The sequence below is a fragment of the Salmo salar genome, unplaced genomic scaffold (genome assembly GCF_905237065.1).
Source record: "Salmo salar unplaced genomic scaffold, Ssal_v3.1, whole genome shotgun sequence".
NCBI lineage: Eukaryota > Metazoa > Chordata > Actinopteri > Salmoniformes > Salmonidae > Salmo > Salmo salar.
Window position 1 is genome coordinate 251648 of NW_025548647.1, and position 24607 is coordinate 276254.

At 41.5% G+C, this 24607-nt stretch overlaps 1 protein-coding gene across 5 annotated transcripts in view; it reads right to left on the reverse strand.

The window, feature by feature from the left end:
• The window catches only part of LOC106601628 (sialoadhesin), a 63329-nt gene extending 39071 nt beyond the window's left edge, over nt 1-24258 (reverse strand). For 2 of the 5 annotated variants that reach the window (XM_045712624.1, XM_045712623.1), the window contains exons 1-10: nt 24201-24258; nt 23657-23734; nt 23032-23376; nt 22600-22818; nt 22141-22473; nt 21808-22029; nt 19819-20151; nt 19486-19707; nt 17497-17829; nt 17164-17385 (exon numbers count right to left, since the gene is read on the reverse strand). In XM_045712624.1, coding sequence (XP_045568580.1) covers nt 17164-17385; nt 17497-17829; nt 19486-19707; nt 19819-20151; nt 21808-22029; nt 22141-22473; nt 22600-22818; nt 23032-23376; nt 23657-23711 — 2284 coding nt within the window. In that variant the 5' untranslated portion in view covers nt 23712-23734; nt 24201-24258. Of the gene's footprint in view, nt 1-6698; nt 7991-8872; nt 9109-9191; nt 9247-9352; nt 9444-9609; nt 9874-9981; nt 10246-10485; nt 10750-10904; nt 11121-11231; nt 11565-17163; nt 17386-17496; nt 17830-19485; nt 19708-19818; nt 20152-21807; nt 22030-22140; nt 22474-22599; nt 22819-23031; nt 23377-23656; nt 23735-24200 lie in introns of those variants that run through there. The other 3 variants (XM_045712626.1, XM_045712627.1, XM_045712625.1) reach the window with 3 other exon arrangements.
• Between the last annotated feature and the right edge of the window lie 349 nt (nt 24259-24607).

The window sequence follows — 24607 nt, forward strand, 5'->3', positions numbered from 1 at the left end:
TGTGGTTGATACATATTTAAAGTAGTTAAGACACAAGTATCTGATGCAGAACTTCCTTCCTCTTTAAGTCATTAACATGCATGAGGACCAGACCAGCACATCAGAAAGGGGAGGTTTTATTTCAATAGAAAATACACAACAGACTGCATATCTAGTTGTATTTCTTCATTTGAGGAGTGGGCTTACAGTTTTTAAATATGGCCCATTTACAATGTATTCTATTGACTAAATACAGAATCATGTTTACTGTAGCCTACTATATGGAATGTTTATAATATCTTAGAATGTGTTTACTATAACCTACTATTTAGAATGTTTATAATAAATTAGAATGTGTTTACTATAGTCTACTATTTAGAATGTTTATAATATCTTAGAATGTGTTTACTATAGCCTACTATTTAGAATGTTTATAATATCTTAGAATGTGTTTACTATAACCTACTATTTAGAATGTTTATAATATCTTAGAATGTGTTGACTATAGCCTACTATTTAGAATGTTTATAAAATCGATAGAATGCGTTTACTATAACCTACTATTTAGAATGTTTATAATATCTTAGAATGTGTTGACTATAGCCTACTATTTAGAATGTTTATAATATCTTAGAATGTGTTGACTATAGCCTACTATTTAGAATGTTTATAATATCTTAGAATGTGTTGCCTTGTCCCTCTGAGTTCTACATGGAACAGTTCAAAGTTCCATTTACATTTGGTCAGTTCCATGATGTCATTCATTCTATTCTACAAACACATTCAATTTACACTCCTCATCAGCTGCATCAAAGTGGTACTGAAGATTCCAGTGTTCTACACTAGAGATCTCCCTACTGGCATCTCAACATTACTGCACCATCCTAATAATAATGTCCTCCATAATGTTGGACTAATAACAACATTACAAACTGGAAATGAATCAGATAGAATGGTGAAAAACAACACTGTCTGGTACTCGACAAAATCACATTTAATAAGCAAACAAACACTTGTAGCGAAATCCTGCATGGAGTCTTCACCGTACACTGACGCTTTAAGAGCGAAGGAGCAGTCAGGAAGGAGGAAATCAAGACGGCTTCTCCGGCTCAGTGTAGGAGCTCTCGATTGGCGGGGCAGTTTTGACGGGTTTGTTCAACTCCGCATACGTCTTCTTTCGTTTATAACATTTCTAAGTTTGATCGCTGTTGTTATCGCGCTACTCCTGACGAGTTGGAAGCGTTCTGGCCTCTGATCTCATCGATTACTAGCAACATTGTTGCAAGCTTTTGTCAAACGAACAACCAAGTATTGTGTCGGACGGACAAATGCACGTTCAAGCCTGGACGCAACAGCTAAGCCCATCTCACTTTCTATCTCTTTCTTCAGTGAACTATTGTATCTCTTTGTGCTGCTCTCCCTTTCATGTTCAGTGCATTCAGTGAACTAATAATGCACTTTAGGACTGTTTGACATTTTAGGTAAAGGGAGGTTGCGTGAGTGTTTTGAACTTTATTGATTTTGTGTGGGACAACTGACATTTGGACATTTTTAAGTCCTTTTTTTTTTATCTATGAACACACCTACACCCACCCATTCATAACCCCTCCCTCTTTCATTTGGAGGTAATATAAAATATTGCAAATGCTCTACGTTTTATGACTGGGTTCTTTCTTGTCCATTGTTTCTAGGAAGTTGCCTTTGAATTGCTTTGACATTAATTTTGTGTGAGGTATTATTGGTTGGGTTACCCCTGTGCTGTGACGTGTGTGTTTTTATATGGTGTCTTTTCCTCCACTGGCTATCTGGCCAACAGGCTACCCTATAGGCAGTCTCTTCTGCTGATGTCTGGTAGTGGTTCTCTATCTATCCTACTCTTTCCAGTTCAGCAGGTTAATACCTGTCTGGTAGTGGTTCTCTATCTATCCTACTCTTTCCAGTTCAGCAGGTTAATACCTGACTGGTAGTGGTTCTCTATCTATCCTACTCTTTCCAGTTCAGCAGGTTAATACCTGTCTGGTAGTGGTTCTCTATCTATCCTACTCTTTCCAGTTCAGCAGGTTAATACCTGTCTGGTAGTGGTTCTCTATCTATCCTACTCTTTCCAGTTCAGCAGGTTAATACCTGTCTGGTAGTGGTTCTCTATCTATCCTACTCTTTCCAGTTCAGCAGGTTAATACCTGTCTGGTAGTGGTTCTCTATCTATCCTACTCTTTCCAGTTCAGCAGGGTTAATACCTGTCTGGTAGTGGTTCTCTATCTATCCTACTCTTTCCAGTTCAGCAGGGTTAATACCTGTCTGGTAGTGGTTCTCTATCTATCCTACTCTTTCCAGTTCAGCAGGTTAATACCTGTCTGGTAGTGGTTCTCTATCTATCCTACTCTTTCCAGTTCAGCAGGTTAATACCTGTCTGGTAGTGGTTCTCTATCTATCCTACTCTTTCCAGTTCAGCAGGGTTAATACCTGTCTGGTAGTGGTTCTCTATCTATCCTACTCTTTCCAGTTCAGCAGGTTAATACCTGTCTGGTAGTGGTTCTCTATCTATCCTACTCTTTCCAGTTCAGCAGGTTAATACCTGTCTGGTAGTGGTTCTCTATCTATCCTACTCTTTCCAGTTCAGCAGGTTAATACCTGTCTGGTAGTGGTTCTCTATCTATCCTACTCTTTCCAGTTCAGCAGGTTAATACCTGTCTGGTAGTGGTTCTCTATCTATCCTACTCTTTCCAGTTCAGCAGGGTTAATACCTGTCTGGTAGTGGTTCTCTATCTATCCTACTCTTTCCAGTTCAGCAGGTTAATACCTGTCTGGTAGTGGTTCTCTATCTATCCTACTCTTTCCAGTTCAGCAGGTTAATACCTGTCTGGTAGTGGTTCTCTATCTATCCTACTCTTTCCAGTTCAGCAGGTTAATACCTGTCTGGTAGTGGTTCTCTATCTATCCTACTCTTTCCAGTTCAGCAGGTTAATACCTGTCTGGCGCCTGAACATAAAAACCTTTCTCTTTACCTCTCTCTAACAGTACCGCTACAAACTGATGTCTGTATTGGTACAACATGCCAATGTCATATTCTGTTACACTGTTTCTGTCTCAAATGGCACCCTAATCCCTATATAGTGCAATACCCAGAGCACATAGTCAAAAGTATTGCACTATATAGGGATTAGGGTGATGTATGTGTTCCAGGGGATGACTCATATCATGCTCTCCATCTATGATACAATATGATGGGAATGTATTTGCCAGCAGCATACCACCCTGCATCCCACTGCTGGCTTGCTTCTGAAGCTAAGCAGGGTGGGTCTTGGTCAGTCCCTGGATGGGAGAACAGATGCTGCTGGATGTGGTGTTGGAGAGCCAGTAGGAGGCACTCTTTCCTTTGCTCTAAAACAATATCCTAATGTCCCAGGGTAGTGATTGGGGACATTGCCCTGTGTTGGGTGCCCTCTTTTGGATGGGATGCTAAACGGCTGTCCTGACTCTCTGGTCACTAAAGATCCCATGCCACTTATCATAAGAGTAGGGGTGTTAACCCTGGTGTCCTGGCTAAATTCCCAATCTTGCCCTCATACCATCACCTTCATCCCCAGCTTCCAATTGGCTGATTCATCCCCCTCCTCTCCCTGTAACTATTTCCCAGGTTGTTGCTGTAGATGAGAATGTGTTCTCAGTCAACTTACTTGGTTAAATAATATAAAAAATGTACCCATGGAGCATGTCGACAACTTATTCCAGGTAACAGAACTAACCACGTTTGCAAACATTTTTAATTGTGTTTTTGCTTTGTCATTAATGGGTATTGTGTGTAGATTGAGGGGAAAATAAACAATTTCATCCATTTTAGAATAAGGCTGTAACTTAACAAAATGTGGAAAAAGCCAAGGGGTCTGAATACTTTCTGAATCCACTGTGGCCCTTCAGTCAATCCAAATGTGCTTGTAGACAATATGTTTATTTAAAGGCAGAGTTCCTGCGTTAGTGGAGATCACATTCAAGGTAAACACAGCAGATGTCGGCTCAAATGGAAATGACCTTTTAAATGCTTTAGCACGGTTTCTAATTGGATCCAGGCCCCAGGGTTAGATACGTCCACATCCTGTGGTTTGTAATTGGATCCAGGCCCCAGGGTTAGATACGTCTACATCCTGTGGTTTCTAATTGGATCCAGGCCCCAGGGTTAGATACGTCTACATCCTGTGGTTTCTAATTGGATCCAGGCCCCAGGGTTAGATACGTCTACATCCTGTGGTTTCTAATTGGATCCAGGCCCCAGGGTTAGATACGTCTACATCCTGTGGTTTCTAATTGGATCCAGGCCCCAGGGTTAGATACGTCTACATCCTGTGGTTTCTAAATGGATCCAGGCCCCAGGGTTAGATACGTCTACATCCTGTGGTTTCTAATTGGATCCAGGGTTAGATGCGTCTACATCCTGTGGTTTCTAATTGGATCCAGGCCCCAGGGTTAGATACGTCTACATCCTGTGGTTTCTAATTGGATCCAGGCCCCAGGGTTAGATACGTCTACATCCTGTGGTTTGTAATTGGATCCAGGCCCCAGGGTTAGATACGTCTACATCCTGTGGTTTCTAATTGGATCCAGGCCCCAGGGTTAGATACGTCTACATCCTGTGGTTTGTAATTGGATCCAGGCCCCAGGGTTAGATACGTCTACATCCTGTGGTTTCTAATTGGATCCAGGTCCCAGGGTTAGATACGTCTACATCCTGTGGTTTCTAATTGGATCCAGGCCCCAGGGTTAGATACGTCTACATCCTGTGGTTTCTAATTGGATCCAGGCCCCAGGGTTAGATACGTCTACATCCTGTGGTTTCTAATTGGATCCAGGCCCCAGGGTTAGATACGTCTACATCCTGTGGTTTCTAATTGGATCCAGGCCCCAGGGTTAGATACGTCTACATCCTGTGGTTTCTAATTGGATCCAGGGTTAGATACGTCTACATCCTGTGTTTTCCACAAAGTGTTTTAAAAGGATCCTGTGGACATAATCTTCTCCTTATTGGTGCACTCAGACCTTATGAACAACCAGGACCAAAAGGTGAAATAGGTTGTGCTTATATTTGTCCTGTTTCAGAGGTAAGTGTGTAACCTGTACAGTGTGTGTGGTGTGAAATGGAAATGTGTTTTTTTGCATATCCCACTCCTACTGAGACACCCTCGGGGAGGAGAAAGGGTTGCATATTCAACTGTTTCTCTGTTAGAAAATGGACAAGAACAAAGATGGTGTGGTCACCATTGAGGAATTTCTGGACAGGATGCCCATATTTAGCCCACAGCCTCCACCCCTAGCTCTCCTCTATCCCTAAACACAGACTCATTAGGGCTGTCAGGGGGGTAAAACGTGCCCCTCCATGGATCTCCACTCTCCCATCCGCCACCCCCCCTCCAAAAAAGAGAGACCCCTACCTGGGAAGATCAGACAACAGTTAGGTGGGCAATAGGTACACCTCCATGGGTCTCCACTCTCTCATCCACCTCTAGCCCATCTCTGCTCCCCAAAAGAGACACCCCTACCTGGGAAGGTCGGACAACAGTTAGGGGCTCAAGAGCCACGCCATATTGGAGACCATAACACTCATTCTATATGACATCACATTCTCACTGTACAATAATGTCCTTTATTCTCTAACTACTAGTTGGACAAAATTAGACTGAGGAACCCTACAGGAAGATCAAGGATTCCAACAGAGAAGATGACAACGACATAGGGGCGTAAATATATATATACATTGCAATTATTCTCGAAAGAGCGGCCGTTCATGTGCAAAGGATCAGCATTTCAATGAATGTTATTATAGACTGTGTAGTGAATCCATTTTGTCTTTCCCGCCCCTTTCTTTTGTCTACCAAGAGGTCATATAGTGCACTAGGGACTTTTCTATCATTGTCAGTAACCAATATCTACTGTTTGTTTATGTCATTCTGTGTGATTATTTAGTTAGTAAATAAATGAGCCAATTTGTATATTGCTGATTCATTATGGAAACCAGAGTTCGTGCAAATAACCAATAATTTTACGACGTTCAGATGTGACTAAATGAGGTCAAGAATAATTGATGACTGAAATGTAAGATATTTTTAGATCTGTAAGAGTTAATTTGGAAGAGGGAAATCCTTTAAATAAGCCCCAGGTTATTAGTGAGTTAATTGTTGCATGATTTAATTCAATCACATAATCAATTAAACGTTAGGTAATGGATTTGTTAAAATAGCATGTCATCATATGACAGTCACTACAAAGTGATAAGAAACGTTGCATCAGAACAATGAGGTAAAATATTACCATAACTTTGTCATAAAACCAATAATAAATGTATAGGAAAATATCAAGGTAACATATTATGTGTATCATCTTACAGTACTGTAATAGAATAGTACTGTAAAAGTACAGGACTGTAATAGAATAGGACTGTATAACGTAATAGAATAGTACAGAATACTGCAATATAGTACTGTAGAATGTACCGTAATAGAATAGTACTGTAGAATGTATCTGAATATTACTGTATAAAGTAAATGAATAGTACAGTACTGTAGAATGTAACAGAATAGTACTGTACAGGACAGTAGAATGTAACAGAATAGTACTGTAGAATGTAGTATAATAGTAAAGTACTGTAGAATGCAACAGAATGGTACTGTTGTAACAAGGCCTCTCGATGGAGGGGGGTGTGTGGAATCAGGAGCAGGAGAGCAGAAGGGTTCAAGGAGAATCCACTGTTTATTTTGGTGGTTCCACAAGCACAGCGACACACACAGGGGAGAAATCTCAACTCCGCTAGCCACGAGCAAATATATCCCCGGTAAACACATACCGTAAATGAAACAAACAACGCCCGTGGTGCAGGCACGCACCCCTTACATGTTCCCTAAGGCAAACAATCCCGCACGCAGCCTAACCTGCAGCGGGGAAAATTATACCTACCTAAATCAGAGAAAACAAGACACAGGTGTGTAAAACTAGACAGCACTAAATGAAAAGGAAAAGGGGATCGGTGGCAGCTAGTAGGCCGGCGACGCCGAGCACCGCCCGAACAGGGAGAGGAGTCACCCTCGGTGGAAGTCGTGACAACTGTAGAATAGAAGTATTGTTCCTGTGAGCAAACATCAAGAAGAAATTAAAACATATTTATAATGTTCTCAGCCTTCATATAAAATAGAACTGTACATCGAGGCTATTACAGAAATACAAAGCAAAGTTGTGTTCAGATTCTGTTCCATGTTACTTAAACATTTCTGGAAAAATATTTAACATACAAATTATTTACAAGGTTTCCCATCTTATTCATCATAGTTTAAAAGGCAAAACTGACCCTAGATCAGCACTGCAACTAAGTGTGAATACAATAGTCCTGGGACTCAGTTGGTAGAACATGGTGTATGGGTTCAATTCCCAATGGGGCCACCGGCATGAAAGATGGATCCACACATAATAACTCACTTTGGATGAAAGCATTTCTAAATGGCATATCATGATATATTATTATAACACTTAGTTGGACTAGACAGGTTCCAGATATACAAGGTTTCTGTCAAACTTGTTGTGTTCAGGTCTTCTTGGTTCTGGGTTTGTTGTGTTCAGGTCCTCTTGTTTCTGGGTTTGTTGTGTTCAGGTCTTCTTGGTTCTGGGTTTGTTGTGTTCAGGTCTTCTTGGTTCTGGGTTTGTTGTGTTCAGGTCTTCTTGGTTCTGGGTTTGTTGTGTTCAGGTCTTCTTGGTTCTGGGTTTGTTGTGTTCAGGTCTTCTTGGTTCTGGGTTTGTTGTGTTCAGGTCTTCTTGGTTCTGGGTTTGTTGTGTTCAGGTCTTCTTGGTTCTGGGTTTGTTGTGTTCAGGTCTTCTTGGTTCTGGGTTTGTTGTGTTCAGGTCTTCTGGGTTCTGGGTTTGTTGTGTTCAGGTCCTCTTGGTTCTGGGTTTGTTGTGTTCAGGTCCTCTGGGTTTGTTGACTCTACTATAGATCTCAGAAGAGTCCTCCTCAGCTGCTTGTGCTGCTGTGGGTCTGAAGAAAGAGAAACAGAAATTTAACTGAATCTGCATCCCTCCAAAAAACCTTCATATTCTCTTTTATAGTGCATTACTTTGACCAAGACCCATCATGGTCTTCTCGTCCAATAAGCAGCAGCATATGAATGAGCTGTAATCAAGAATATAGCTTGTTTACAACCAAATCTAAAAACATATGTAACTGGAATGTTACAGGAGGGTCCAGATTATTTTGGTGCGAATTCACTCTTTTTTTGAGAAACTATTCCCAACCAACGATTCACTTCCTCATCCTCGTTGTTCAGTAAGTGGGCTCCAAAAACACCCCAAAACATGCTTTAAGAAACAAAAAAGCTATACATAGTCTATAGTGAGTGATGCATGTCTCTAGATGTTGTACACATGAAATTGTGTCATCCAGAACTTTATCCCCAACGTTTTGTTCCATGTTGTTGAGACTTGAACGATGCCTCTCGTCCGTTCTAGCAGCATGATACACAGAGAATAGAACAGTTGGACGGGGAAACAGCACGAGTCACACAAAATGGAATATAACGTTGTGGATAACGTTTGGAATGACACAATTTCATGTGTACAACTGTTACATCTAAAGAGCTGCATCACTATACTGAGATATTTCTGTTTCTAAAAGACAGTATTTGGGAGTTTTTGGAGCATTTGTTCATGTTTTTTCAGAGCCTCTACTGCACAACGAGGATGAGGAAGTGAATTGCTGGTTGGGTAAATCGCAATAAAAGGTGTCTGGACCCTTCTATAACATGGCATTTACATAAAAAAAATAGAAATTTGGTTGTAAAAAAGCCAACTTCTCCTATATTGCGGTGTATCCACAATGCTCTAGAATTGACTCTATGTTGTAATGGCAGAATATGCTCACTGGTTGGCAGCACATGGGAGGTTGAATTTCACAGCATCGTACTGGACATCCTCTTCCTGTTTCTGGGGTTGAGGCAGCTGGACAGTGGAGTACAGTGGCACTTCCTGGTTTTTGAAGCGAGAGAAGTGGACGCTGGCATAATGAACGTCATCCTGGTTGACGGTGGCTGCTGTCTGTGCTGCAGTAGGGGCCATGGCCACGCTTGAGACGTTTTCATACACGGGACTAGAGTCTCCCTGATGGAAAGAGAGGACAGACAACATAATGAGTAGAAATGTTCCACAAAGCAATACAAATAATCTGATTGTAACAGACTCACCTGTACATTCTCTGATGTGTCTCTTGTGTCAGAGCTGGATATGGAGGACTTCTTCCTGGTTTGCACATTAATTAATACATTTATTATTTAATGAATCAATGAACAAAGTAAGTTAATAAAAAAAGAGTTATAGTGAAATAATCTTTAAAAGAATCACTCACCTGAACCACATGAGTCCAGAGATACAGAGGATGAGAACCAGAACAACCACTATGATTCCTACAGCTGCATTCAGAACTGATGTTTGTTTCCCTATAATAAAATATGAATGATATGAGTACAATAGTACAATATTTGTTAACTGATCTAATATCAATGTATATATAATTATTAAACAAAGTCTGATAAGCCAATGTATAATTATTAATATGAGCATAAAATGTCATTTTGTATTGAAATATTGAAGATTAAAGTTCACCTGGTAAAATGATCATCAGAGCTGTAGAGTTCCTAGATCCTCTTCCATTCCAGGCCTCACAGTGGTAATGTCCATTGTCCTTAGACTTGAACTTACTTATGTTGTACATCTGTCCAAATCCATTTAGAAAAGTCTTATTTTGAAAGTACCAGGTGTATTTGTCCACAGGTGGGTTGGCATCACTGCTGCAGGTCAGAGTCACTGAACTGCCCTCCATTATTTCACCAGAGGGACTGACTGACACTGAGGTGTTCTTTGGACCATCTGGTGGACAATATGTAACAACAGTGTTTAAAATAGTGTTTTACTTGTAATTGAAACATTAATTTAAATGTGATCCTCTGATTAAAAGATGAGGTTAGGTGTACTAACACTGAACGTCCACAGACACAGAAGAAGAGTTGAGACGTCCATATTTATTCTCAGCCTCACAGTAGTATTCTCCACTGTCCTCAGAGCTGATGGTGGTGAAATTGTATGTCTTTTCAGATCCTGTCAGTGAAGCTCCATTCTTCTTGTACCAGGTGTATTTGTCCACAGGTGGGTTGGCATCACTGCTGCAGGTCAGAGTCACTGAACTGTCCTCCACTATTCCACCAGAGGGACTGACTGACACTGAGGTGTTCTTTGGGCCGTCTGGTAAAGGAGAATTTGTCAGAAGGATATGACAGTAGTATATTTATGACCGTAGTATATTTACAAATGTCATGTCATGTCAAAAATAAATGATCTGTTAAGTCAGAGAACTATCTGAAACTCTGACTAACACAAAACGTTAATAAATACAGATGGAGATGTTATGCTTTAGGACTAATGCATTTAATTCCAATTGTTTTGCTACCTTATCATTCAAACACTGAGCTGTACTTTACTCACACTTCACATCCATGTTTATGGTCCTAGACCTGTCTGTCCCCATCTCATTCTGGGCCTCACAGTAGTACTCTCCAGTGTCAGATGACTGGATTTGATTGAAGACATGCTGTGGTCCTGTCATACTCTGATAGTCACCTCCATTCTTCTTGTACCAGGTGTATTTGTCCACAGGTGGGTTGGCATCACTGCTGCAGGTCAGAGTCACTGAACTGCCCTCCACTATTTCACCAGAGGGACTGACTGACACTGAGGTCTTTGGTTTATCTGATGTAAAAGACAAACATTTTGTCAAAGTGATATTAACAGCGAGTAAAAAGAAAAGTTTTGTTCTGTAATGATTGATAAAGTAAGACATGTCTCTTTTGCCTGAATGCATGATACTTGCTGAGTAGAATACGGTACTATTGTACTGTACTCACACACTGCAGGAGAGCTGAGACCATCGTGGCCTTTTACAGCACAGTAGTAGCTGTCTGCATCCTCACTGCTGATGGAGTACATGTGAGAGGAGGTATCTTGTACATTCTGTCCATTCCTGTACCAGATGTAGGTGGGGTTGTCAGTCAGAGTACAGGTGGTGATACAGGTCAGTGTCTTCTGTCCCTCTGCAGCAGGAGTCACCTTCACCTGCAGACCTGAAACAATATGTATAAAACCACATACACCTCTGTGTTAACAGGATGGTTCATTTATTTTCTCCTGTAATTCAATATGATTTACAGTTGTATCATACAGTGTAGTATTACCTGTGACAGACAGAGTTGTTCCTGGGAAACTATGACCCCATTCAACGTAGTCTGTTTTAAAAGTGAAGCGATACTCAGCTGAGTCCTCCTCTCTCAGATCTGTGATTCTCAGGGTGAAGGGACCTCTGTATGTTCCAGTGTACTTCACACGACCTGTATACCCTGGGTCTCTGGTTAGGTCTTCAGGGGTCGACTTATCACTTCTAAACCAGAATGTTGATGTGGTGGAATAATAACCAACATAAGTACAGGATATGTCCACTGTTGACCCCTTCAAGACACAGATTCTCCTCTTGGTGTAAGTTACTCTGCTGCAGATCTGATCCTGAACACCTGAAATACAGTGACATAACAAGAGGACAACTGGATTTTATTCTCTGTTCTTTCTAGAAATGCTAAAAGTTCTCCTACTACAAAGTGAAACTAGCACAGTTTCAACTGTTCTGCCTGCGGCTATGGAACCCTGACCTGTTCACCGGACGTGCTTGTTGCACCCTCGACAACTACTATGATTATTATTATTTGACCATGCTGGTCATTTATGAACATTTTAACATCTTGACCATGTTCTGTTATAATATCCACCCGGCACAGCCAGAAGAGGACTGCCCACCCCTCATAGTCTGGTTCCTCTCTAGGTTTCTTCCTAGGTTTTTGGCCTTTCTAGGGAGTTTTTCCTAGCCACCGTGCTTCTTTCACATGCATTGCTTGCTGTTTGGGGTTTTAGGCTGGGTTTCTGTACAGCACTTTGAGATATCAGCTGATGTACGAAGGGCTATATAAATACATTTGATTTGATTTGATATACAGTTTATACAGTTTTACAGTGATGTATTAGGGACAGATCAATTTATTTATTGCTTTAGGGAGGATGGAGTGTTTTTTTACATTCAGCCCAGGATCTCCACATCCGGCTTCTTGACCTGCGGGATCATCTGAGAACAGCCACCCAGACAGCTGATGAAGGTGAGGAGTATTTCTGTCTGTAATGAAGCTCTTTTGTTGTGAAAAACTCAGTCTGATTCGCTGGGCCAGGCTCCCCAGTGGGTGGGCCCATGCCCTCAAGCCCACCCATGGTTGCGACCCTGCCCAGTCATGTGAAATCCATAGATTAGAGCCTAATTGATTTATTTCAATTGACTGATTTCTTTGTATGAACCCTAACTCAGTAAAATATTTGAAATTGTTGCATGTTGCGTTTGTTTTTGTTCAGTATAATTGTATATGTATTTATGTATAACATAGGGACCACAATGGAAATACGTCCCTGACTTTATTGTGCAATCGTGGTCACTTAAAAAAATGTTGTGTATGTATGTATTTTACTGACAAATAAAATCAATCAGTCAATCAATCCAAACTGTACAGCAGCCATTTGATGAATGGAAAGAGACATTTGTTACAAAACACCAAAACGTTGAATGACATTCAGAGATTGTCAAGCCAAGCCCTCACATCTCAAAATTGGGTTACTTAATGTTAGATCCCTCACTTCCAAGGCAGTTATAGTCAATGAACTAATCACTGATAATAATCTTGATGTGATTGGCCTGACTGAAACATGGCTTAAGCCTGATGAATTTACTGTGTTAAATGAGGCCTCACCCCCAGGTTACATTAGTGACCATACCCCCCGTGCATCCGGCAAAGGCGGAGGTGTTGCTAACATTTACGATAGCAAATTTCAATTTACAAAAAAAAAACAACAATGACGTTTTCGTCTTTTGAGCTTCTAGTCATGAAATCTATGCAGCCTACTCACTCACTTTTTATAGCTACTGTTTATAGGCCTCCTGGGCCATATGCAGTGTTCCTCACTGAGTTCCCTGAATTCCTATCGGATCTTGTAGTCATAGCAGATAATATTCTAATTTTTGGTGACTTTAACATTCACATGGAAAAGTCCACAGACCCACTCCAAAAGGCTTTCGGAGCCATCATCGACTCAGTGGGTTTTGTCCAACATGTCTCTGGACCTACTCACTGCCACAGTCATACTCTGGACCTAGTTTTGTCCCATGGAATAAATGTTGTGGATCTAAATGTTTTTCCTCATAATCCTGGACTATCGGACCACCATTTTATTACGTTTGCAATTGCAACAAATAATCTGCTCAGACCCCAACCAAGGAGCATTAAAAGTCGTGCTATAAATTCTCAGACAACCCAAAGATTCCTTGATGCCCTTCCAGACTGCCTCTGCCTACCCAAGGACGTCAGAGGACAAAAATCAGTTAACCACCTAACCGAGGAACTCAATTTAACCTTGCGCAATACCCTAGATGCAGTTGCACCCCTAAAAACTAAAAACATCTGTCATAAGAAACTAGCTCCCTGGTATACAGAAAATACACGAGCTCTGGAAGCAAGCTTCCAGAAAATTGGAACGGAAATGGCGCCACACCAAACTGGAAGTCTTCCGACTAGCTTGGAAAGACAGTACCGTGCAGTATCGAAGAGCCCTTACTGCTGCTCGATCATCCTATTTTTCCAACTTAATTGAGGAAAATAAGAACAATCCGAAATTTCTTTTGATACTGTCGCAAAGCTAACTAAAAAGCAGCCTTCGCAAATGGAGGATGGCTTTCACTTCAGCAGTAATAAATTTATGAACTTCTTTGAGGAAAAGATCATGATCATTAGAAAGCAAATTACAGACTCCTCTTTAAATCTGGGTATTCCTCCAAAGCTCCATTGTCCTGAGTCTGCACAACTCTGCCAGGACCTAGGATCAAGGGAGATACTAAAGTGTTTTAGTACTATATCTCTTGACGCAATGATGAAAATAATCATGGCCTCCAAACCCTCAAGCTGCATACTGGACCCTATTCCAACTAAACTACTGAAAGAGCTGCTTCCTGTGCTTGGCCCTCCTATGTTGAACATAATAAACGGCTCTCTATCCACCGGATGTGTACCAAGCTCACTAAAAGTGGCAGTAATAAAGCCTCTCTTGAAAAAGCCGAATCTTGATCCAGAAATTATAAAAAACTATCGGCCTATATCGAATCTTCCATTCCTCTCCAAAATTTTAGAAAAAGCTGTTGCACAGCAACTGACTGCCTTCCTGAAGACAAACAATGTATACGAAACGCTTCAGTCTGGTTTTAGACCCCATCATAGCACTGAGACTGCACTTGTGAAGGTGGTAAATGACCTTTTAATGACGTCAGACCGAGGCTCTGCATCTGTCCTCGTGCTCCTAGATCTTAGTGCCGCTTTTGATACCATCGATCACCACATTCTTTTGGAGAGATTGGAAACCCAAATTGGTCTACATGGACAAGTTCTGGCCTGGTTTAGATCTTATCTGTCGGAAAGATATCAGTTTGTCTCTGTGAATGGTTTGTCCTCTGACAAATCAATTGTAAATTTCGGTGTTCCTCAAGGTTCCGTTTTAGGACCACTATTGTTTTCACTATATATTTTACCTCTTGGGGATGTCATTCGAAAACATAATGTTAAATTTCACTGCTATGCAGACGACACACAGCTGTACATTTCAATGAAACATGGTGAAGCCCCAAAATTGCCCTCGCTAGAAGCCTGTGTTTCAGACATAAAGAAGTGGATGGCTGCAAACTTTCTACTTTTAAACTCGGACAAAACAGAGATGCTTGTTCTAGGTCCCAAGAAACAAAGAGATCTTCTGTTGAATCTGACAATTAATCTGGATGGTTGTACAGTCGTCTCAAATAAAACTGTGAAGGACCTCGGCGTTACTCTGGACCCTGATCTCTCTTTTGAAGAACATATCAAGACTGTTTCAAGGACAGCTTTTTTCCATCTACGTAACATTGCAAAAATCAGAAATTTTCTGTCCAAAAATGACGCAGAAAAATTAATCCATGCTTTTGTTACTTCTAGGCTGGACTACTGCAATGCTCTACTTTCCGGCTACCCGGATAAAGCACTAAATAAACTTCAGTTAGTGCTAAATACGGCTGCTAGAATCCTGACTAGAACCAAAAAATTTGATCATATTACTCCAGTGTTAGCCTCCCTACACTGGCTTCCTGTTAAGGCAAGGGCTGATTTCAAGGTTTTACTGCTAACCTACAAAGCATTACATGGGCTTGCTCCTACCTATCTTTCCGATTTGGTCCTGCCGTACATACCTACACGTACGCTACGGTCACAAGACGCAGGCCTCCTAATTGTCCCTAGAATTTCTAAGCAAACGGCTGGAGGTAGGGCTTTCTCCTATAGAGCTCCATTTTTATGGAATGGTCTGCCTACCAATGTGAGAGACGCAGACTCAGTCTCAACCTTTAAGTCTTTACTGAAGACTTATCTCTTCAGTAGGTCCTATGATTAAGTATAGTCTGGCCCAGGAGTGTGAAGGTGAACGGAAAGGCTGGAGCAACGAACCGCCCTTGCTGTCTCTGCCTTGCCGGTTCCCCTCTTTCCACTGGGATTCTCTGCCTCTAACCCTTTTACAGAGGCTGAGTCACTGGCCTACTGGTGTTCTTCCATGCCGTCCATGGGAGGGGTGCGTCACTTGAGTGGGTTGAGTCACTGACGTGGTCTTCCTGTCTGGGTTGGCGCCCCCCCCCCCCTTGGGTTGTGCCATGGCGGAGATCGTTGTGGGCTATACTCGGCCTTGTCTTAGGACGGTAAGTTGGTGGTTGGAGACATCCCTCTAGTGGTGTGGGGGCTGTGCTTTGGCAAAGTGGGTGGGGTTATATCCTGCCTGTTTGGCCCTGTCCGGGGGTATCATCGGATGGGGCCACAGTGTCTTCTGATCCCTCCTGTCTCAGCCTCCAGTATTTATGCTGCAGTAGTTTATGTGTCGGGGGGCTAGGGTCAGTCTGTTACATCTGGAGTATTTCTCTTGTCTTATCCGGTGTCCTGTGTGTATTTAAATATGCTCTCTCTAATTCTCTCTTTCTCTCTTTCTGTCTTTCTCTCGGAGGACCTGAGCCCTAGGACCATGCCTCAGGACTACCTGGTATGATGACTCCTTGCTGTCCCCAGTCCACCTGGCCGTGCTGCTGCTCCAGTTTCAACTGTTCTGCCTGCGGCTATGGAACCCTGACCTGTTCACCGGACGTGCTTGTTGCACCCTCGACAACTACTATGATTATTATTATTTGACCATGCTGGTCATTTATGAACATTTTAACATTTTAACATTTTGACCATGTTCTGTTTTAATATCCACCCTGCACAGCCAGAAGAGGACTGGCCACCCCTCATAGCCTGGTTCCTCTCTAGGTTTCTTCCTAGGTTTTTGGCCTTTCTAGGGAGTTTTTCCTAGGGAGTTTTTCCTAGCCACCGTGCTTCTTTCACATGCTTTGCTTGCTGTTTGGGGTTTTAGGCTGGGTTTCTGTACAGCACTTTGAGAATATCAGCTGATGTACGAAGGGCTATATAAAAATAAATTTGATTTGATTTGAAGCCTTCGATACTGGGTAAGACTACAAGGTAGGGAGGGATGTATTCTCTGTTTGTCCAGATTTACATTGTCTATTTATTGTGGTGTTGAAAACACAAACCATGATATTTAAGTGCTCGAAGTTTGTACGCTTTGCTTATTGGTTGTGTGGTGCATTGGCACAGAAACCTGTTGGTGGAAAATTCATTGCATATATTTTGTATATGATCGTAGTGTAATGAAACAGGCAGGCAGGGTGAGCTTGTCTGCAGTGGTTGGGAACCGTCAAACTTCTGGCCCGCAGCCCTGCGTGGCATCGACCATGCCACAAAAGCATGCTGAAGTGGCAAAGTCGATATTCACGTTTATAAATACAGTTATTTTTATTTGTGGCCGTAAACATTATTTTGCATGAATTCTATGAGTTGGAGGGTGTTCAATTTATTTTACAGTACAATAGGAGGGTCATGTGAAAATATTTTCAACTTTGGAGACCAGCCCCATTCCGTCCCGTCCCCTAATAAATGTTGATTTGTCCCTTAAATAAACACTCACACACTGCAGGAGAGTGGAGATCCTCATGGCCTTTTACAGCACAGGAGTAACTGTCTACATAGTTACTGGAGACTGAGTATTTGTACTGGGGGGAGGTGCTCTCATCTAGATGTTGTCCATTCTTGTACCAGATGTAGGTGGGGTTGTCAGTCAGAGTACAGGTGGTGATACAGGTCAGTGTCTTCTGTCCCTCTGCAGCAGGAGTCACCTTCACCTGCAGACCTGAAACAATATGTATAAAACCACATACACCTCTGTGTTAACAGGATGGTTCATTTATTTTCTCCTGTAATTCAATATGATTTACAGTTGTATCATACAGTGTAGTATTACCTGTGACAGACAGAGTTGTTCCTGGGAAACTATGACCCCATTCAACGTTGTATGTTTTAAAAGTGAAGCGATACTCAGCTGAGTCCTCCTCTCTCAGGTCTGTGATTCTCAGGGTGAAGGGACATCTGTATGTTCCAGTGTACTTCACACGACCTGTATACCCTGGGTCTCTGGTTAGGTCTTCAGGGGTCGACTTATCACTTCTAAACCAGAATGTTGATGTGGTGGAATAATAACCAACATAAGTACAGGATATGTCCACTGTTGACCCCTTCAAGACACAGATTCTCCTCTTGGTGTAAGTTACTCTGCTGCAGATCTGATCCTGAACACCTGAAATACAGTGACATAACAAGAGGACAACTGGATTTTATTCTCTGTTCTTTCTAGAAATGCTAAAAGTTCTCCTACTACAAAGTGAAACTAGCACAGTTTCAACTGTTCTGCCTGCGGCTATGGAACCCTGACCTGTTCACCGGACGTGCTTGTTGCACCCTCGACAACTACTATGATTATTATTATTTGACCATGCTGGTCATTTATGAACATTTTAACATCTTGACTATGTTCTGTTATAATATCCACCCGGCACAGCCAGAAGAGGACTGGCCACCCCTCATAGTCTGGTTCCTCTCTAGGTTTCTTCCTAGGTTTTTGGCCTTTCCAGGGAGTTTTTCCTAGGGAGTTTTTCCTAGCCACCGTGCTTCTTTCACATGCATTGCTTGCTGTTTGGGGTTTTAGGCTGGGTTTCTGTACAGCACTTTGAGATATCAGCTGATGTACGAAGGGCTATATAAATACATTTGATTTGATTTGATATACAGTTTATACAGTTTTACAGTGATGTATTAGGGACAGATCAATTTATTTATTGCTTTAGGGAGGATGGAGTGTTTTTTTTACATTCAGCCCAGGATCTCCACATCCGGCTTCTTGACCTGCGGGATCATCTGAGAACAGCCACCCAGACAGCTGATGAAGGTGAGGAGTATTTCTGTCTGTAATAAAGCCCTTTTGTTGTGAAAAACTCAGTCTGATTCGCTGGGCCAGGCTCCCCAGTGGGTGGGCCCATGCCCTCAAGCCCACCCATGGTTGCGACCCTGCCCAGTCATGTGAAATCCATAGATTAGAGCCTAATTGATTTATTTCAATTGACTGATTTCTTTGTATGAACCCTAACTCAGTAAAATATTTGAAATTGTTGCATGTTGCGTTTGTTTTTGTTCAGTATAATTGTATATGTATTTATGTATAACATAGGGACCACAATGGAAATACGTCCCTGACTTTATTGTGCAATTGTGGTCACTTAAAAAAATGTTGTGTATGTATGTATTTTACTGACAAATAAAATCAATCAGTCAATCAATCCAAACTGTACAGCAGCCATTTGATGAATGGAAAGAGACATTTGTTACAAAACACCAAAACGTTGAATGACATTCAGAGATTGTCAAGCCTTCGATACTGGGTAAGACTACAAGGTAGGGAGGGATGTATTCTCTGTTTGTCCAGATTTACATTGTCTATTTATTGTGGTGTTGAAAACACAAACCATGATATTTAAGTGCCCGAAGTTTGTACGCTTTGCTTATTGGTTGTGTGGTGCATTGGCACAGAAACCTGTTGGTGGAAAATTCATTGCATATATTTTGTATATGATCGTAGTGTAATGAAACAGGCAGGCAGGGTGAGCTTGTCTGCAGTGGTTGGGAACCGTCAAACTTCTGGCCCGCAGCCCTGCGTGGCATCGACCATGCCACAAAAGCATGCTGAAGTGGCAAAGTCGATATTCACGTTTATAAATACAGTTATTTTTATTTGTGGCCGTAAACATTATTTTGCATGAATTCTATGAGGGGGAGGGTGTTAAATTTATTTTACAGTACAATAGGAGGGTCATGTGAAAATATTTTCAACTTTGGAGACCAGCCCCATTCCGTCCCGTCCCCTAATAAATGTTGATTTGTCCCTTAAATAAACACTCACACACTGCAGGAGAGTGGAGATCCTCATGGCCTTTTACAGCACAGGAGTAACTGTCTACATAGTTACTGGAGACTGAGTATTTGTACTGGGGGGAGGTGCTCTCATCTAGATGTTGTCCATTCTTGTACCAGATGTAGGTGGGGTTGTCAGTCAGAGTACAGGTGGTGATACAGGTCAGTGTCTTCTGTCCCTCTGCAGCAGGAGTCACCTTCACCTGCAGACCTGAAACAATATGTATAAAACCACATACACCTCTGTGTTAACAGGATGGTTCATTTATTTTCTCCTGTAATTCAATATGATTTACAGTTGTATCATACAGTGTAGTATTACCTGTGACAGACAGAGTTGTTCCTGGGAAACTATGACCCCATTCAACGTTGTATGTTTTAAAAGTGAAGCGATACTCAGCTGAGTCCTCCTCTCTCAGGTCTGTGATTCTCAGGGTGAAGGGACATCTGTATGTTCCAGTGTACTTCACACGACCTGTATACCCTGGGTCTCTGGTTAGGTCTTCAGGGGTCGACTTATCACTTCTAAACCAGAATGTTGATGTGGTGGAATAATAACCAACATAAGTACAGGATATGTCCACTGTTGACCCCTTCAAGACACAGATTCTCCTCTTGGTGTAAGTTACTCTGCTGCAGATCTGATCCTGAACACCTGAAATACAGTGACATAACAAGAGGACAACTGGATTTTATTCTCTGTTCTTTCTAGAAATGCTAAAAGTTCTCCTACTACAAAGTGAAACTAGCACAGTTTCAACTGTTCTGCCTGCGGCTATGGAACCCTGACCTGTTCACCGGACGTGCTTGTTGCACCCTCGACAACTACTATGATTATTATTATTTGACCATGCTGGTCATTTATGAACATTTTAACATCTTGACTATGTTCTGTTATAATATCCACCCGGCACAGCCAGAAGAGGACTGGCCACCCCTCATAGTCTGGTTCCTCTCTAGGTTTCTTCCTAGGTTTTTGGCCTTTCCAGGGAGTTTTTCCTAGGGGAGTTTTTCCTAGCCACCGTGCTTCTTTCACATGCATTGCTTGCTGTTTGGGGTTTTAGGCTGGGTTTCTGTACAGCACTTTGAGATATCAGCTGATGTACGAAGGGCTATATAAATACATTTGATTTGATTTGATATACAGTTTATACAGTTTTACAGTGATGTATTAGGGACAGATCAATTTATTTATTGCTTTAGGGAGGATGGAGTGTTTTTTTACATTCAGCCCAGGATCTCCACATCCGGCTTCTTGACCTGCGGGATCATCTGAGAACAGCCACCCAGACAGCTGATGAAGGTGAGGAGTATTTCTGTCTGTAATAAAGCCCTTTTGTTGTGAAAAACTCAGTCTGATTCGCTGGGCCAGGCTCCCCAGTGGGTGGGCCCATGCCCTCAAGCCCACCCATGGTTGCGACCCTGCCCAGTCATGTGAAATCCATAGATTAGAGCCTAATTGATTTATTTCAATTGACTGATTTCTTTGTATGAACCCTAACTCAGTAAAATATTTGAAATTGTTGCATGTTGCGTTTGTTTTTGTTCAGTATAATTGTATATGTATTTATGTATAACATAGGGACCACAATGGAAATACGTCCCTGACTTTATTGTGCAATTGTGGTCACTTAAAAAAATGTTGTGTATGTATGTATTTTACTGACAAATAAAATCAATCAGTCAATCAATCCAAACTGTACAGCAGCCATTTGATGAATGGAAAGAGACATTTGTTACAAAACACCAAAACGTTGAATGACATTCAGAGATTGTCAAGCCTTCGATACTGGGTAAGACTACAAGGTAGGGAGGGATGTATTCTCTGTTTGTCCAGATTTACATTGTCTATTTATTGTGGTGTTGAAAACACAAACCATGATATTTAAGTGCCCGAAGTTTGTACGCTTTGCTTATTGGTTGTGTGGTGCATTGGCACAGAAACCTGTTGGTGGAAAATTCATTGCATATATTTTGTATATGATCGTAGTGTAATGAAACAGGCAGGCAGGGTGAGCTTGTCTGCAGTGGTTGGGAACCGTCAAACTTCTGGCCCGCAGCCCTGCGTGGCATCGACCATGCCACAAAAGCATGCTGAAGTGGCAAAGTCGATATTCACGTTTATAAATACAGTTATTTTTATTTGTGGCCGTAAACATTATTTTGCATGAATTCTATGAGGGGGAGGGTGTTCAATTTATTTTACAGTACAATAGGAGGGTCATGTGAAAATATTTTCAACTTTGGAGACCAGCCCCATTCCGTCCCGTCCCCTAATAAATGTTGATTTGTCCCTTAAATAAACACTCACACACTGCAGGAGAGTGGAGATCCTCATGGCCTTTAACAGCACAGGAGTAACTGTCCTCATAGTTACTGGAGACTGGGTCTTTGTACTGGGGGGAGGTGCTCTCATCTAGACGTTGTCCGTTCTTGTACCAGATGTAGGTGGGGTTACCAGTCAGAGTACAGGTGGTGATACAGGTCAGTGTCTTCTGTCCCTCTGCAGCAGGAGTCACCTTCACCTGCAGACCTGAAACAATATGTATAAAACCACATACACCTCTGTGTTAACAGGATGGTTCATTTATTTTCTCCTGTAATTCAATATGATTTACAGTTGTATCATACAGTGTAGTATTACCTGTGACAGACAGAGTTGTTCCTGGGAAACTATGACCCCATTCAAAGTTGTCTGTTTTAAAAGTGAAGCGATACTCAGCTGAGTCCTCCTCTCTCAGGTCTGTGATTCTCAGGATGGAGGGACCTTCGTATGTTCCAGTGTACTTCACACGACCTGTATACCCTGGGTCGCTGGTTAGGTCTTCAGGGGTCGACTTATCACTTCTAAACCAGAATGTTGATGTGGTGGAATAATAACCAACATAAGTACAGGATATGTCCACTGTTGACCCCTTCAAGACACAGATTCTCCTCTTGGTGTAAGTTACTCTGTAGCAGATCTGATCCTGAACACCTGAAACACAGTGACATAACAAGAGAACAACTGGATTATATTCTCAGTTCTTTCTAGAAAAGCTAAAAGTTCTCAACTGACAAAGTGAAACCAACACACAGTATACTGTATTAAATAAACACTCACACACTGCAGGAGAGTGGAGATCCTCATGGCCTTTTACAGCACAGGAGTAACTGTCGTCATAGTTACTGGAGACAAGGTCTTTGTACTGGGGGGAGGTGCTCTCATCTAGATGTTGTCCGTTCTTGTACCAGATGTAGGTGGGGTTACCAGTCAGAGTACAGGTGGTGATACAGGTCAGTGTCTTATCCTGATGTCCACCAGTCACCTTCACCTGAAGACCTGGAGAAAAAACAATATCACTGTAAATCCCTTTATCACTGACTTATCACTCTAATACAAAGATGGAGGAAATCTTATGTTATACAGACTATCATAAATACACCACAACAATTGTCCAGAACTAATTGTAATTGAACATAATAGCTGGTTTTTACTTTACCTGTGACAGACAAAGTCACTCCAGGATCACCAGTATATAGAATGTTACTGTACCTGTGACAGACAGAGTGACTCCAGGATAACCAGTATATTTCCATCCAGTCTGATCTGTTATAAATCTGAACTTGTACGTAGCTGAGTCTTTCTCTCTCAGGTCTGTGATTCTCAGGTTGTGACCATTCTTCTTATCCCCATGATACTCCAGACGACCTGCATACTCTGGGTCCTGACCTAGATCTTCAGGTTCTACACCAGTCCCCCATTTAGTGAACCAGACGGTTGATGTGACTGTACCACTGGGATATCTGATAGAGCAGGACAGCTCCACTGTTGACCCCTCCAAGACACAGATACTCTGAGTGGTGTAAGTCACACTCCAGACATTCTGCCCCAGTACAACTGAACATCCACAGAACACAAGAGTATTACATTAAGCCAATGCCAATTGGATCACACTAACAGTATAGGCTTTGTCCACACTTTGTTGCCATAGTTGCTGATTTGAGTGTGAATGGAAACCAGAGATAAACATCACTCAGTGAGGTGTGAAAGATAACTATTTAAGTGAAGTGGAGACGCCTAACAGAACACACCAGAATAATTAAACGCAAATATAATGTTAAAATGTTATAAATGTCTGTAGATTGACAAACATATCAAGTTATGAATGAGACCATACCTGCTACAGACCAGAGAAAGACCACCAACACACTTCCTGCTGTTCTCAAGGACATTGTTGCATCTCCCACCCTGCAGTCTTAGAAACATAATCAACAACTCACTCTATAGCTGGTGAATAACTCCACCTGATACCTGACATAATCATGAAAAATGTGAAGAATTTAATTATCTGGTTATGATAAAAAATATGCATAAAACATAAAACATTAAATATAAAACATAAAACATAAAAACAGTCCAGGGTCCATATTCACACAGTGTCTTTAAGTAGACTAGGAGAGCTGATCTACGATCAGTTTAACTTTTTAGATCATTATTATATGGACCAGGGGGACCTGATCTTAGATCAGCACTCCTACTCTGAGACACTTCATGAATACAGGCTCTGATGTAACAACCTAAACACAGCTCAAAACTAAACAAAAAGTTAAAGGATTTAGTATGTCGTACCACGTCATTTATGGCTAAAACATAAAATAATAACAATGATAATAATAATAACATAAAACACTCAACTATATAATATACTGTAGCGTACTTACAGAGTGAAGGGGAGAGGTCTTGTACAGTGAGTCAACTTACTGGCGTAGCAGGGCATAGAAACAAGAAGTGTGAGTTCTGTGGTTGATTGACACGCTTTTAAAGTAGCCTAGTCAGGAATTTAAAACAATCACATGCATCAACAGCATGTCAGAAAAAAAGATGTACTGTATTTTATGTATCTAAATATAAAATGTGACCACATAGCTAGTTGCATTTCTTCATTTGTGCCAAAAAAAAGTCAACAGGCAAAATGCAGCCCATTTTCAATGTGGTCTTTATACAGATCCAGTACAACGTGTTGACTGGAATGTACATGGTTTCTTAACCCTCATACTACCGACTGGGGTCATTTTGACCCCAGAGGCATATTTTTTATCATAACCAGATAATTAAATTCTTCACATTT